The following is a 16,601-nucleotide window of genomic DNA, read 5'->3' as shown; positions in this document are numbered from 1 at the left end:
CTGTGGTAGTGATGTTAGATGTGGGGAGTTATTGCGGTGCAGTGATGAAAATTGGAGATGGGGAACTGTTGCGGCTGTGGAAATTGGAGGTGAGGGTTGCTGTAACTAAAAAGGGAAAGGTGTGTGCTCAATGGAAAAGATGAAGAGGATAAAATTCTCATTTCGCTTCTATGGAGATGCAGAAATGGGATACAGGAAAATTTTCCCTGCGAGATAGGCTAGTGACATACAATCCAACCAACCCAAAGAAAGGATGTTTCAAGCTGCACCCCATGACAAAACTGTTCCTCCTTCAAATTTATAAAATAAACTTAGATTTTCCTTTTCACCAGGCTTCATTATTTTTTGCATCCTCCTTGTGTTTGTGTGAAATCCTCTGTTAGTTGCCCTTTGTAGATTTGCTTCGAACCTGACAAATCCTCTGTTAGCTCCATACTTCCTAGTATGGGAGTGTAAAATAAGAAATAAAAACTTCAGTTGATGAAGTTATATTTAGTCATGTGTTATTATTTATAGTAAAAAACACTTTCGGGTTGAGTTGGTGAGATCATCGTCACCTTGAATGATGAGTCCACTTAGTGGCATATCTCAATTATAGGACAATTTTGTACATATATGATTCCAAAATACGTTCCTAACTAGGCATTCCAAATTGTATATTACAAAAGACATTCCAATTTGTATACCAAGTTTCCAAATGGTTTTCTGGTGCACTTCAAAAACTTCCCAAATCACCCAATCTGAAATGAAGTTGTTGCACCAACAACAAATATAAATTCGAAAAAACGAACCTCCTCAAAGGGCAATAGGTTCTGAAACGTTCACACAAAGAGGGCACATCAAATGGTGAGGGTAGGGAGGAAGAAGATGAAGTGAAAGAGAAAGGAGAATCTAGGTTTATTTTATAATTCTGAAAAAAGAGCCATTTTGTCTTTTCACCAACCATGGAGGGGCAGCTTGGAACATCGAACTAAATATACTATTCATCAATGGATTGAACTTCTAGGACAATATCAATATTTCAAAGTCTATTTCATTAACATTGAACTAGTCTTTCCCCAAATAGGGAAATAGGATTTCTAAGATCAAATTTTCAACCCCAACTGAAAATATATATCTTCTTAAACAACTCCCAATTTTGTTCTTCAAAAGTTTTGATGGGGGACTTCCTCAATTTGGTTTCGTAAAGCAAAAGATGAATTAGGGAGCTAAACCTATGGTTGCAAAACCCCAATCTACAACTGCGATATTAATCCTGCAAAAACCCTAATCTACAACAGCTTTGCAAAAAATAATTCTCGAACTGAGAAAATAATCCGTATCACAGCATTGCAAAACCCTAATTCTGCAACCACAACCATTACGTATCACACAGCATTCAGGCGACTGCAATAGCTACCACTCTTAAAATTTTTCCCAAAATACTAATACTAATTTCATTCAATTAAAAAATTAAGCTCGTCGAAGCAAGGTTACACAAACATTTACACAAATTCAGAAACGGTGCCAAGACTTCAATATCAGAAAAGGAAATCTATCAAACACAACTCGCTCAACGAAATTGAAGTTCATCCCACACTGCATAATCGATAAAACGCACCAAATTTCGCTTCACCAAGGAGAGCTCCAAAAACATACCCTTAAAAAATTTCTAACAGTCAAACAAGTTTTTAAGAGTCTAGGTCAATTATTTGAAACAAACATTTACTTTATCTAAATCCGAAAATAACAAATTAAAAACGCAATATATGACTTGCAATATATAATGTTAAAAAACTCCGAAACAACACGAAAATAACACATTAACTTGCAATGTATGAAAAAAAATAAAAACTAATTAAAAACCTAAGCGGTAAGAACAACAGCGCCGCCAGCTTCCTTAATCTTCTTCTCGGCAATCTTCGAAATAAGCTTGGCTTTCACAACGAAGGGCTGGTTTTGGGGTAGGACTCCTTTTCCGAGGACCTTAAAGTAACCGTGCTGTGTAACGTCGATGACAGGGGCAGTATCCTTGGATTTTACGGCTTTGTCCTTTGCCTCCTGGGGCAGGAGAGACCATAGCTTGTCGATGTTAACGATGGGGCAGTGGAACTGGTTGCGGAGCTTGTGAAAGTACCGCATTCCCACCTTCCCGAAGTAACCAGGATGGTACTTGTCGAACAGGATCCGGTGGTGGTGCATACCACCGGCGTTTCCCCGCCCACCGGGATGCTTACGGTGCTTTCCGATACGACCATGACCGGCGCTAACGTGGCCGCGCTTCTTCCTGTTCTTCTTGAATCGGGTCGTCATTTCTCTGCCTCTGTCTTCGGCCGCACAAGCTAGGGTTTGGTGAGATGGGATTTATTGAGTGAGCTTTTCATCTGTACTCCTAGGGTTTGGAGTTTGTTGGGCTTTTATGAATAAGAACTACTGGGCCTTATCTTAGAACATCTTGGTTATTTTATTCTGCACCCCATGTTTTAGTCCTCACCCACTTTTATTGAAATATCCATTTTGTTCTTTATGTTTTATAACTCTTTGAAATTGTAGAATGCATGTGTCATCGTAGTCCTTGCTGGTGGAACATCAATACACGAAATAAGTATTATTGTAGGCAACAAAAGATTTCTTCGTCATCTCATTTTTGTTTTGTTAATTTATTTGTGAAAACAGCTGCCTAAGAATCTTACGAAAGAAGCTTCTGCTGTTCTTTTTTTAAAAAAAATTTACCCAATTGCAAAGAACATGTTGTTGGCTTCAAAATGGAATACAGAAGTGGGAACTTGTGATTTATTTGCGAGTAACGTGATTCATTGAATGATGTTTAAGGAGTTCCAGAAGGTAACTCCACCAACTGTGGATTGTGCACGCCTCATCCTCTCTGAAATTCTACTTGCAAGAGGTGAATTTAAGAAAAAACACAAACAACCTACGCAGCAGACTAATAAAAACATTTGTAGAATCTTCTTTAACCAATTTCTTGCATTTTCATGTTAACAATAATAATTTTACACGTGTTTCACGTATACAGTTAAAAGAGGCACATGTGGAAGTGGAACCAAAGAAATGCCATGTGCAAGCTTGAGAAAAAGATTACTTAGGATAAACGGCGTCGTTTGATGGCGTGCGTTTGTGGTGAAGCTAAGAACAACAAGTATATTCAACACTGAAGCTGAAGCAACCGTAACCATTTGATTTCCCTCTTCTTTCTTCTCCATACTCATGGTCCACAACAGTATACACACTCCTCTCAAGCTCCCACCGTTATCCCAACCCCATCTTCCTCCTCCCACGCGCTTCACCGCCATGTCTCTTCTACTCGCTCGCACCCCACTTTCTTCATTTCCTCCAATCCCTCACCACCACTTCAACAACAACCTTCTAATCGCACCCTCTCAGAAGCGCTTCCCTCTCACTGCAGGGCCAATTCTTCTCTTTACTCCCCGCCGCATTCTAGCATCACACCCTCTGAAGTGTGCCTCCATCAACGGAGTCTCCGTTCATAACAATCATCAAGCTTCCAGCGAACAAGTCTACGCCGCTGACTTACTTGAGAGGATTCGTAAATGGCTCGACTTTTTACCGTCGATTCTTCCCGGCGGACGTTGGTGGGACTTCTCCGAGGACGTCGACGTTCAGCTGGTGACGCAGCCGGTGACCGTGTGGCGCGCGCTAGGCAAAATGTGGGAGCTTGTCGCGCGTGACAGATGGGTCATCTTCGCTGCTTTCTCTGCTCTCATTGTTGCTGCAGTGAGTATCTTTATTTTTCTTTGCCGGTTTATTTTTATTCGGTTTGTGCCCATTTTGCGTGGTTCGAAGGTGGGGTCAAAGTTGTGAGCTTTTGCTATGTTCGTTTCAGGTTTCGGAGATTTCTATTCCGCATTTTTTGACGGCGTCCATCTTCTCGGCACAGGCTGCGGACATTACTGTTTTTCATCGGAATGTGCGCGTGTTGGTTCTGTTGTGTGTGACTTCGGGAATATGCAGGTCAAAATCTTGTATGGTCGAATCTCCCTTCTACTTGCTGAAAGTGATATGATTTTTCTTTTCTTTGATTTGTGAGTCTTAGCTGCTGTTGCTGAAAGAGCCTTACATAAAAAAACGCAATGGATTTGCCCTTTATCCTTTTATCGTTATTGAGACCAGGCATATAGCTGATGTTTGACTTTAAGCGTGCGTGGTTGGTTCCACTTTTGAGTGGCTTTTCACGGTTTACCGAGAAGCTAGCAGTTATAAACTTATATAGCATGTTAGTAAAATTGAACTTTTTTTTGTCATGATCAATGATGCTCTTAGTTCTGTTTCATTTAAACTTTTTATGTTACCAGTGGGATATGAGTTTTCCTAACGAGCATTTTCCTGTGTTTCAGTGGGCTACGAGGTTGCTGTTTTGGCATTGCAAACATGATTCTGGTGAGTTTATCTGTCTGATATTTGGGGATGGGGGTTCTATGGGCCGTGTAAATACACTAGAGCATATGGAATAAGAGCTGTAGTTATAAAATTAAAATTGTCCTTCAGCAATGGCCATTTTGCAGCCTCCCCGTTCCTGATACTTTCTTCAACTCTTGGGTGTAATTGACTTTTCAAACTTTGGAAATATGTGCAGGTTAAGAGAATGAGAGAAACGCTATACAATTCTCTTCTACTGCAGGTTTGCCTGCACTTAATAACTGATTCTCTTGCTTCATTCATTTATTTTCTCTGTTTGGTGTATGACTCATTCAGCAGTCTCCTTGTTGTAGGATATATCGTTTTTTGACAATGAAACGGTTGGTGATTTGACAAGTAGGCTTGGGGCTGATTGTCAACAAGTGTCAAGGGTTATTGGAAATGATCTTAACTTGATATTGCGCAACTTTCTTCAGGTTGATTTAGTTTTGATAGATGTAATGCAAGTAAAACTAATCTCACAAATTAGAGGCATTGAATGTTTTTCTCATCTTGTTAGGGTGGAGGTTCATTAATCTACTTGTTGATTTTATCCTGGCCACTTGGTTTATGTACATTGGTGATATGCTCCATATTAGCAGCAGTTATGTTACGCTATGGAAGGTAAACTTATGGTTGATTTTCTTTAAATGCATCCTTTCAAAAACAACAAACGTTATTTTGCATTTCTAGTTCCTGCAATTAGTAGGACTCTAAATAATCCTCATCTCTAGAAATATGTCTCTGTAAAAGCTAAAGGGTTCTGCCTTATCCCCAAAATCTGCTACAATGGTGTTATTGAGAATTTGAGATATTTATATACTTGTAAAACCGAAATTTCAATGCTTTTTAGTTCTTGTCAAGGCTTCTACAGCTCTCCTTGTGTGTCTCCTTTATTGTACTGGTATTGATTTGGTCATATTTTTGTGTAGTTACCAGAAAAAGGCAGCAAGGTTGATCCAAGAAGTCACTGCTTCGGCAAATGATGTAGAATAAGATACCTTATACTATAATTTGTTTTATATTTTCCTAAATGTGATAGTAGTAACAACTTTTCTCATAGGTAGCTCAAGAGACATTCTCTCTTATTAGAACTGTACGAGTTTATGGAACAGAAGAAGAAGAACATGGAAGGTGATGATGCTATTACACTTATGTCATTTATTATTTTTTGTTCCTATTATTTCTCTGCCATAACATGGTTGCTGTCCATTTCTATCTACAGGTATAAATGGTGGCTGGGGAAATTAGCTGACATCAGCTTGCGACAAAGTGCTGCTTATGGAGTTTGGAATTTTAACTTTAACATCCTTTATCATTCAACTCAGGTATAGCTAAGGTTTTCTAAAATCATAATCTTTATCTTTTTTATTTATTTTCTTTTTTCCCTTTTAAGCCTGTAATCTTATTGTTGTAAGAAAGTTTGCTAGGATTAATAATCAATTAAGTTTTTGCAGCTTAGTTAAACCTTTATAATTGACTTGTTCTTTTCTTGAAACATTAAATCTTATAGGTTATTGCTGTGCTATTTGGAGGAATGTCTATTCTAGCGGGTCATATCACAGCTGAGAAACTTACCAAGTTTATTCTATACAGTGAATGGTTAATCTACTCTACCTGGTGGGTCGGAGATAATATATCCAATTTGATGCAATCAGTTGGGGCTAGTGAAAAAGTATTTCATTTGATGGATCTCTCCCCTAGTAGCCAATTCATAGAAAGAGGCAAGTGTTTTTAGATTCAAATATTTCATTTGAATAAACACCTTCATACTAGCTTAGTCCTTTTTGTGCTTCTTTTGATTTTGTCAAGTTATCACCTATTCAGAGACTGCCTGGTCCCTGCATGTTCAATTCTTATTCTACTTGTAGATCGAGCATGGACATTTTCCCTTGAAATGTGACGGATAAATTACAATTTTATTAAACTGTGCATTAAATAAACATTGTAGTTTACTTGTGACGAATAAGGATACTCACACTTGTACCAACTATAATTGTTTTAGTAGTGATACTTGCTTGACACTGGTGGTCATCATAAGCAATATAGGATTTTTGTTTTAAGAAAAACTAGCAACATCTGTAGTGAACTGACTGGGTTATCAAATGAAGCTGTCTCCTGCAGTTGTGTCATGTGCCGCCCCCCATTTATCATGCAACTACAGCATGTGCATCTATTGTTATTCCTCTACCAACAACATCACATCAATGAATAAAATAATAAGAGAAAGTGAAACATAATGAATTCCTGGGTGACCTTTTTTGTTTGTTTTAATTTTACTATATTGAAGTTTGGGTGTAACTTTGTTGCAGGTATAAAGTTGCAGAGGTTAATGGGGCGTATTGAGTTTCTAAATGTATCTTTTCACTATCCTTCGAGGCCAACGGTATACCTTTATTTCTCACACATTCACTTTACCTTAGAGTTGAAGTTATTTGATTCCGTCAGTGTTCCTCTGTCACTTCACTGAAGGATGAATCCTGCTACAATAGGAATAAAAAAGTTCATTGCTGAGATTTTAGGCACTCCCCTCCCCTAAACAAAGTGGGTTTATACATTGTTCTCTTTTTAGTAGTGTATGATGGAAGTTGTGCATGTATGCAGTGAAGTTGTAGAGCATCTTACATTTAGGAAAATGCATGTTCAACAGAAAAATGTGCTGATTGAATTTTAAAATAAACTGAAATTATTTATTTATTTTGAGCAGGGGAGCCTAGCCGGGTTGGATTCTAGTGTGTTTATATGATTCTTCCTCACTATACTACACACCTTGTGCATGCATGCAACTTCAATGCATTTTCTCATGTTATATTATGGATATGATTATCTAGATTTATCAACTAGCAGTTTGCCCAGTATATTCAATCTGATTGTGCATTTACGTGGGATTAAGATTGTCATTGTTATTTGTGAGTTTTACTAGCTTAAGTAGTGGCAGATATTGTAACAGGTATCTGTAGTGCAACATGTAAGCTTTGTTGTCCATCCTGGTGAGGTTGTTGCAATAGTAAGAAACCACATCTCATCTCTTCAATTCATTCCTTCCATGCACTATGGATGAGATTAATCTGCCGTTTCCTATGATTTGTGGCATAGGTTGGACTTAGCGGTAGTGGAAAAAGCACATTGGTGAATCTTTTGCTCCGTCTCTATGAGCCTACAAATGGTCAGGTAGAGTTAGTTTATCTCATTACAATCAAGTGGACTTGTATGGTTGGCTTAAACAATTATTGGATTTACAAGAAATTAATATGAAAAAAGAAAAAGGATACTGAATTTTAATATTGTTATTATTGGAAGGGAAGAGGGACTATTTTGTTTTTGCTACCTCTATTCAATTGGCTAAAAGGAAACTATCTTTCTGCCCTAGTAAGATGACCATCATCTCTTCAATTAGATAATTCACATGACATAATTGGATTAACCTCTATACTTGGTACAAGAAGTTGTAAGAGAGCTAATGGTTTTTTATTTCCTGCTTTCTAAGAATGGATATTGACTAGAGATTTCTTTCATAGAATTAGATGTGTAGTACCAATTACCAGTTAGGCTGTGTTATTAGAGCAGATAGTATGTTCCTTTAATATCATCATGACATTAAGTTTTGTTGCAGATTTTGGTAGATGATGTCCCTATTAAAGACTTGGACATCATGTGGTGGAGAGAGAGAATTGGATTTGTGGGCCAGGTTTATGTCTCCAGCATAGATAAAATTGATAAAATTTAGCGAATGTATATTTCTCTTATCTTACCAAAAATTTGTTTGCACAGGAACCCAAACTCTTCCGGATGGATATTAGTTCAAACATCAGATATGGATGTAGAGATGTAAAGCAGGAGGATATTGAATGGGCTGCAAAGCAAGCCTATGCCCATGACTTTATCTCAGCACTTCCCAATGGTTATGAGACACTTGTTGATGATGATCTGTTAAGTGGAGGACAAAAGCAGCGAATTGCTATTGCTAGGGCCCTTCTTAGGGACCCAAAAGTATTGATCCTTGATGAAGCCACTAGTGCGCTTGATGCTGAAAGTGAGCATAATGTCAAGGTGTGCCACTGAAATTACTAGAAGCCAGATTGAAATTAGACATGCTAAATATTTAACTATGAGAAAGATTGCAATGATATTGATGCTTCAGTTTCCGTAATATGTAGGGTGTTCTTCGATCTGTGAGAAGTGATTCTGCAACCAGAAGTGTCATAGTCATTGCACACAGGTGATAATTTTCTTGTCAGTGTCAATTAACTGAATTAAGTGGTGTTTTGAATATTAGTTTTGAAGTGTATGAACTGCCTTACAGGCTTTCTACCATACAAGCAGCTGACAGGATTGTGGTGATGGATGGTGGTCAAATTGTTGAGGTTGGTAAACAAATGATTCATTTTGAATGCCCTAAAATTTTGAACATCGTAAAACTCATACATAAGGTTAGGTTTGGAAGGTTATACATGTCCTGTGATTATGAATTTGACTCCTCAAACTCTTCTGCTAGATCTTGATGGATATCATTGGCTAGGACCATGAATACAGGAATTGTTAACATATTTCTTTTTAGCTTAGGCTAAGCCATTGTTTGTCAAAAAGGTTTTTGCCTTTTGACCTAGAGGTCGGTCATTCAAATCCTGGAGTGGAAAGAGATCATTTATAGGACAAGACTTTTTATCTACCATTCCTAGACTCCACTTGATTGGAACCTTTTTTCATTTGATGATATGCAAGATAAAACATAGGATCTTAGAGAGGCTCCCCCTGATTAGGTAGGAGTTTGGCAATAGGATCCATGGGTGTGTCAACAACAAATTTTGAATTTATTAACCCAGTTTTCTCCATGGGTTTGAAAGTGGTGACAAGGGTGTTGCTTTACATGTCATATCAAATTGTTGAACAACATTGCTAAATTTTCCAAATCAGGACCTAGGAGACTGTTTGAAGCTATATAAAGATTTGTGGAGACAACTTACCAACCCATAAGCATTTTTGACTTCCAATTGATAAAGAGGTCATCATTGAAGAACAATCATGACTACGAATAAGCGAACATAAGTTATCTTTGCCACTGAAGAAAAAGTATCACCCTAGTCCAAACTAAAAATTTGTGTATGACCTTTGGTCACAAACAATGTTGTTAAACTCGAGGATCAAAGGAGGATCGGAAAGGAGATAAAAAATCGTAACTCAACTCGTAAGAGTTAGTGGTATATGAAAAATAATGTGATATATGAAAAATAATATTCAATATATAAAGAAACTAAACATATATTATAATTCATAAGATTGATGCATAAAATAATTAATAAATTCATAAATATTTCGCACAAATAAACCTTCCACATAAAGCTTTATATTAGTAAACAATGGTGATGACTTTATAAAACAAGGCAACAGTAGAAGAACTAAGAGAAAATAAAGAAGAAATAGAACAGTCTATATAAAACAAGGCAGTGGGTGCAGAATAGATAAGAGAGAAAAAGAAGAAGAACAGACTAGAGAAAATAAAGGAGGAGCACAGTAGATCAAAGAAAATAAAAGCGAGGAGTAGAACAATGAAAATATTAAGATAGAAACAACAGCGGTGATAGCGAGCGGGAAAATATTAAGACAAAAACAACGGTGATAGCGAGCGGGAGCGACTGTGAGAGAGAGTGAACGGCAATGAACGCAAGTGGTGGCGAGCACGACGATGACGAGAGCGAGTGGTGGTGAGCGATATGAGTAAGAGGATCATGAAAGTCCAACCCGATTCACCTAGCAACACACCTACTCGCTTCGTACAAGTTTGTGAGTATACTCGCGATCTTAACAACATTGGTCACAAGGCAAACTTTGAGACAATCAATAGTACCATGAAGACCAACTTTGATGGCAAAATTCCTCTTACAACCAACAACAAATTTCCCATACGGTAACAGAATGAGCTCCCAAGTTCCACTATACTGAAAAGCACTTATTTTATTAAGCATGGTATGTTGTCAACCACGATGGACTAAGGCATCACCTACATATTTTGGAATTGATACAAAAGAAATAGACGAAAAACATGTATAAAAAGGTTTCGATAATCTACGGTAACTCAAAGTTGTGTAATGAGAAAAGGGATTATGGGTAGACTATATAACTTTACAGGGGGCAACGGAGGGGATAGAGGAATTGGCACTAGAAGTGAGTCATCCGGTGGTGGGTGATGGGAAGTATGTCGTTGACTATACACCTGAAATGGAGGTGGGGGTGGGGATCTTTAGGTGCACTAGACACAACAGGAGGATCACAAACAACAAGGATATTGACTTGATCAGGAGAAGACACATGAGAAGGAGGGGAGACTTTAAGTAAAGGGAAGACTTAGTGAAGGTGACATTTGTTGAAATGAAATAGCGATTAAGAGAAGGAAATGAGCATTTATATCCTTTTTGTGACCTAGGAGATAATTTATCAAAACCAAGACTAAAATTATGACTAAACATGTGGACCCAAAAATCCGATAGGGCCAATTATCATGTTTAAAGTGATGGTGGGTAATGGAATTACACCACAGAGGGCTTAGTTTAGAAATTGGCAATCCAAGCTCGGGAATATTTTTCTATTGTCATTCTATTTACTTCCAATTTCAGGAGCAAATATTATCTTAGGAGCTAATTGGTTAGAGACTATTGAACTTCATTTGGCAAACTGAAGCTTTGCACTTAAAATTCTTACATAATTACAAATTTGTTGCATTACAAGGTGATGTGAAACACATTCCTTTGTTGGCTCATTTACATTACATAAGACGCATGGTTTAGCTAATGCAATGGTTGAAGTTGATTGGTCACAACGTTCAGTCTGTTTCATTACTAGAGTTACCTAGGAGAGTCCTTTTTCATCTCCTATTATTCTCGTTAAAAGGAAGGATGGTTATTGGAGAGTATGTACAGATTTCAGGGCTCTTCGTGGTATCACAGTGAAAATGTATGGATTTCAGGGCTCTTAATGCTATCACAACAAAAGATAGCTTTCCAATTCCAATAGTGGATGAGTTGATTGATGAGTTATTTGGTGCTACCTACTTCAAAGCTTGATTTAAGGTCAGGTTATCATTAAATATTGTTAAATCCGGAGGATAGACATAAAATTGCTTTTCGAATACATCATGAACACTTTGAGGATCTTGTCATGCTCTTGCCACCTTCCAAAGTTTGATAAATGATATTTTTCAAGCATTTTGAGAAAATTTGTCCTGGTTTTGTGATGTACTAATATATAGCTCCACATAGAAAGACCATTTGTATCATTTGGACAATGTGTTGCAGATTTTAAACATCTGTTGTGCAAAGTTCTCTTAGTTTTCCATTGGAGTAAAGGAAATTGAATATTTAGGCCATACTATTTTGGGATTAGGTGTGATTGTGGATAATAGCAAGCTAGAAGCGGTTAAGGCTTGGCCTCGACCAATTAATCTGAAGCAGTGACGTGGCTTTCTTGGTCTATTTGGGTTTTATCAAAGATTTGTTAAAGGATATGCCCATGTTGCAGCATCTTGACTAATTTACTTAAAAAGGATGCATTTAAGTGGAATGGGGGCAGCAACAACTGATTTCTTACAAGTTAAGGACGTTTTGACAACACCATCTGTGTTGTTTATTCCCTATTTCTCAGAATGATTCATTTTAGAAACAGATGCATCAGGATTTGGTGTGTGAGCAGTCTTGAGCCAAGGGACTCATCCAGCTGATATAAGGATCTCTCAAATCTAGTACTGCAAGAATTTCATGGCTCAAAAGCAGGAGGTCATAGGGGTGTTTCAAAAGCTATTGCTACAATCTGTTCTCATTTTTTCTTGACAGAAATGCAACAAAAAAAATCAAAACCTTTGTGCGTGAATGTCAGATTTGTCAACAGGCCAAAATTGAACAAGCTCTACCACATCTTGTTTGGGATGAAGTTTCTATGTATTTTATCACTAATTTGTCACCTTATCATTGATTCTCTATTATTACGGTAGTAATGGATAGACTCTCCACGTTTGGCTACTTTATTCTATTGAAAGCTAATATAATAGTAAGTCAGTGGCTGAGGCATTTGTTAACAATATTGTGAAATTATATGATGTGCCGAGGTCCATTGTTTCAAATCGAGATAAAAAATTTAGTAGTTCTTTTTTATAACGAGAAATCATCCAGTGTTTCATGTTTCCTTTCTTAAAGTATTCAAGGCTTGTCTTTTCCCAAACATTGCTGCTGCAGTTAACTACAAGTTTATTTGGTCCATTAGCATATTCATCACAAGTCTTGAATTCTCGTATCGGTAATCCTCATGCAGTACCTCGAGTTTTAATACAATGGGGTCTGTTGGATTCTTCTGCTGTGTCATGTGAAGATTTGGAGAAAATTAAACATTCTTTTTCTCATTTCAACCTTGTGGACAAGGTTGTTTCCAATGGAGGGGGTATTGTAACGTGTGAGCAAAGTAGCAATTTAGAAAATGTGAAATTAAAGGAAAATACTGAGCTGGATTTAGAAGGAAAGTTTGTTACGTGAAGGAGCCAAGGAACATATGACCCGAATCAGATGAGTAGAAGGAGGCATGAGGCATAGGAGAAAGAACATTTATAGAAGGACTGTGCTATGAGGGGTTTATGCAAGTGTTTCTGCTACCTATGTGATTGAGGAACGCTGCATCCCAATCCCATTACTAAAACTCCATTGTTCGGTTCCAGCAATTTTTGTTATTCCATAGACCATTATCTGATTAAAAGAGATATATCACATAGGCAGCGTTTCTCTTTGAAAATTACGTTACTGTTTCATAGAATAAGGCTTCTTAAACATCCCGTGCATTATTGAAACTGTTTGGACTTTAAGTGTTTGAATAATAGGCGATGCTTATTTTTTTTTCACATCCTTTATTTGCCTTTATGGGAAACATAATTTTTCGTTGACATCTGTCCATACAGATTGGAAGTCACAGGGAGCTTCTCTTAAAAGATGGTTTGTATGCACGGCTAACTAGGAAACAGGCTGATGCCATGGCATGATTTGGGTCTCAAAAGCAGATATTCTATATTTCTTCTGGCTTCATTTTAAGGCAGTACAGTGAGGCAGCAACTACTTTTTTTCCCTGTTGCTGATCAATGAATTTATAGTACTATACAAGAAAATTGGAAAAATCCAGCAAAGAAGGAAGCTGCAGAAGTTTTGATTTAAAATGCATAGCGGCTTCAGAAAGATTTCACCCTATCAGGTTCCAAGGAAGATTCAAAAGCAAATGTAACTAGGTCAGTGGGGGTATTCATATTCAAGATGCTGACAAACGTCAGATGATACTGCCAATAACCATATAGATTGTTCATTTTTTACATGTAATTTAAATATTTAGCTCTTGATGGCTTTTTCTTTGAAAAATACCACCTGCCCCTGTTTCATGACACTTTGTACTCATAATATTGAAGTCTATAAAATTTAAGTTTTCAAAAAATGGAGAACTTTTAATGTGAAGAGATTGAAACAGACTTGTAGGTTTGTTGGCAACACATTTAGCTATATACAACCACCAATAATTGTCAATAAATATATAAAATGCCTTAATGCATATTGACAAGTGTTAATATGATTTTCTCATTTTTGTTGGTTTATATATTACACATACATACAATATTCCTGTCTTCTGTAGGGAGAAACAGTAGAATCTATAAACGGGGGTTAGGTCTTGTAATATATTTTGATTTATTTGAAGAACCATAGCTTAATATTCCCACTAGATGCAGAACGGATTAGACTATTAGGGGTGAATGATGCAAATCACACGTCCAATTCTTTTAAAATTGACATTTTATCTGATAATCTTAAAATACATGGGTAAAATGGAGAGCATAAAACTTTACTGTATAACTGTATCCATTTCACTAGTAATGTAATGTCGATTTTATCTTCATTTATTTTGCATAAATGCTGGAAGATCGAACCTAAAAGTGTACTTTCTTTTCCTTTTTACTTCATACGATACGAAGATAACGAATATTTTTGGAGGAACAAAAACCCTTCAGATGCTTGAACTGTGGCCTATTCAATGTTTTTTCTTATGTTGAAAGCAACAAGGCAGCAGAATCTTCAGGCTGATCTAAAAGCGAACAAAAACTCCTTGACATATATATACGATGAGCCCAACAGCTTGGTGATTTCTTATTTGTGCAACAACCTGAAACAAACTTGGTAATGTCTTTCCTTGACAGATATTTATTTTATTTATTTTCAAATGTTGCTTCCTCCCTCAGACTTATGTCATGAGAAAATGTCGAGGTAGCCAGGTTTTCAGTAGCAAGTTCCTGATACAAGAATGTGCATAGTGCAGCTTCAAGTCATGGAGTTAATTTCGAATGTGCAAAGCCTCGTTTACATCACTCTCATGTGGTGAAAACATCAAGTAATACACAGCCGGCCATAAGAAACAAAAAATCGCCAATAATATATAATATTTAAGGGGTATTTCACTTATTCTCATTCATCCAAGCCATAATATAGTTCCATCTATTGTGGCGAGGATGAAACATTTTGACTGCACAATTTTCAGTTGCACCACGCTATGCTGAAGCGTGTTGGGCACTCATTTGGCCTAGTGGAGAACATTGATAAAAATCCAAGAAAGAACAAAGTGAGAGGAACCAAGACATTCCCTGAGGATGGTTTGCAAACAAAGGATCCATATGTGAGGATAGTTCATCAGGGTGGACAACAAGAGACATATCATCATGCATTTCCAGCATCTGAGTTGATGATTAAGTACCCCGGAATGTGTGTTGCAAGAGCACAAGTTTTCACGGCTCCTCATCACTCAGTGCTAAGGCCTGAAGAGCATTTGCTGCTTGGTCACAAGTATGTCACAATCTCATGTAAAAATGTGGAGAAACTGAAGCGTAAACGTCATCAGCAAGCCAAAACCAATGGGGTGGTAACATTGGAACCAAACATCATTAGGTCTCTTAGAGGACACAAACCAAAAGAGAATGACAAAAATGTGGTAGCAGGCCATGATGTGATGAACACAAGGATAACTCTATCTCCCAGTGAATGCAAATTCCTTGAGAATGATGAAGTCAAAGAGGCAAATGGGCAAGGAGGAAAGAAAGTGGATGCAGAGATGAATGTGTCTCTGTGTGGAGGGGATGTGGAGGAAGTTCATTGCTTTGCAAAGGATTTTTTTGTTGCAAAGATTATGTCAGCTAACTATTCAAGAAAAAAAGGAATAAAAGTGAAGAAACCATTTTCTCCACCTCTTCCTAAAGGAAGATCATATTGTAGCTTGGGATGGCAACCCAGCCTTTCTAGAGTGCAAGAGCTCTCTCCATGATATTTTTATGGCTCCTCTTTTACAACTTCTATTGCTATTGCTGTCAGGTGTTATGCAGGCTTACCATTTTTTAATGTTGCTAATTTATACATTGGATCTTTGGTGGACTAGGCATAGGATTATATGCTAGAGGATATAAATAACGTGTGTATTGATGCAATCTAAAATGTGTTTTTCTTTTTCTGTTGTTTTTGGTTTACCTTTGAGAAAATATTATGTACGTGACGTGACTATTGACATCTCAATAATATTGGTTAACTTTTATGTTGTCCTCATGTGGGATTGCTGTGGCTACCCAACCTATTGTGTAATAGTCTCCATTCCATGTTTGATGGTGACTTTGATACCAAGTTAATTTCATATGCATGTATTTTAAATTAAGAATGGAAAATGATATTTGAACATCAAAATACTATGGGTTAATATTAGAGACCAAAAGTAGTTTCTAGTTACCATCACATGTTATATTCAAACAGTACATCTTTTGTCTTCGGTATAATGTGGTTCATCTCGTTTATCTTCTTCATTACTCATAATTTCTCATATGAAATATCATTTTTTTACAAAATATTTTATTATTACGCCGAAAACTGATGTAGACTAAAACAAACCTTGAACGATAGAAAATAAAAAGATTCTACATCGCGATTAGAGAATAGAACATTTAATAATTTATAAATAAATCTCGTAGATGAATGTAACCATCTTTGAAATTCTAACACAAAAGTCTGCCAAAAATATTAAATGCATGGAGAGTTTCTCAAGTGCTAATTGTATTGGTATGCTCGTAAAAATCACTCAAATAGGATTACTGTGAGTTTCTCAAGTACACTTTTAATTTTAATTTTTAAATTTTACATTTATAT

At 36.9% G+C, this 16,601-nt stretch overlaps 3 protein-coding genes across 7 annotated transcripts; 2 read left to right on the top strand and 1 right to left on the bottom strand.

Moving 5' to 3' along the window:
- Nucleotides 1-1,733: 1,733 nt before the first annotated feature.
- LOC137811344 (large ribosomal subunit protein uL15x) lies at nt 1,734-2,355 on the bottom strand. The gene has a single exon (XM_068613036.2). The coding sequence runs from the start codon at nt 2,290-2,292 to the stop codon at nt 1,846-1,848; it is 447 nt and encodes a 148-aa protein (XP_068469137.1). The 5' UTR covers nt 2,293-2,355; the 3' UTR covers nt 1,734-1,845.
- Nucleotides 2,356-2,917: 562 nt separating this feature from the next.
- Nucleotides 2,918-13,900, top strand: ABCB26 (transporter associated with antigen processing protein 1). 5 transcript variants are annotated; one of them, XM_068613033.2, is made up of 18 exons: nt 2,918-3,732; nt 3,842-3,969; nt 4,353-4,395; nt 4,592-4,636; nt 4,728-4,850; nt 4,934-5,037; nt 5,346-5,400; nt 5,477-5,547; nt 5,639-5,741; nt 5,927-6,137; nt 6,726-6,799; nt 7,364-7,420; nt 7,510-7,584; nt 8,027-8,101; nt 8,185-8,463; nt 8,571-8,632; nt 8,717-8,777; nt 13,346-13,900. In XM_068613033.2, the coding sequence occupies exons 1-18, from the start codon at nt 3,205-3,207 to the stop codon at nt 13,424-13,426; spliced, it is 2,175 nt and encodes a 724-aa protein (XP_068469134.1). In that variant the 5' UTR covers nt 2,918-3,204; the 3' UTR covers nt 13,427-13,900. The 5 variants fall into 5 exon arrangements, 3 of the variants coding, with proteins under 3 accessions (XP_068469134.1, XP_068469135.1, XP_068469136.1); XM_068613034.2 differs by having other exon boundaries at nt 3,842-3,980; XR_016518612.1 differs by having other exon boundaries at nt 3,043-3,732; nt 7,352-7,420.
- A 283-nt stretch (nt 13,901-14,183) lies between these two features.
- LOC150029105 (uncharacterized) lies at nt 14,184-15,876 on the top strand. The gene has a single exon (XM_090298540.1). The coding sequence runs from the start codon at nt 14,971-14,973 to the stop codon at nt 15,733-15,735; it is 765 nt and encodes a 254-aa protein (XP_090154666.1). The 5' UTR covers nt 14,184-14,970; the 3' UTR covers nt 15,736-15,876.
- Nucleotides 15,877-16,601: the final 725 nt, after the last annotated feature.

This window comes from Phaseolus vulgaris, chromosome 2 (assembly GCF_051622355.1).
Source record: "Phaseolus vulgaris cultivar YP4 chromosome 2, ASM5162235v1, whole genome shotgun sequence".
Taxonomy (NCBI): Eukaryota; Viridiplantae; Streptophyta; class Magnoliopsida; order Fabales; family Fabaceae; genus Phaseolus; species Phaseolus vulgaris.
The sequence above is the reverse complement of the archived record's forward strand: the minus strand, read 5'-3'. Positions and strand labels throughout refer to the sequence as shown.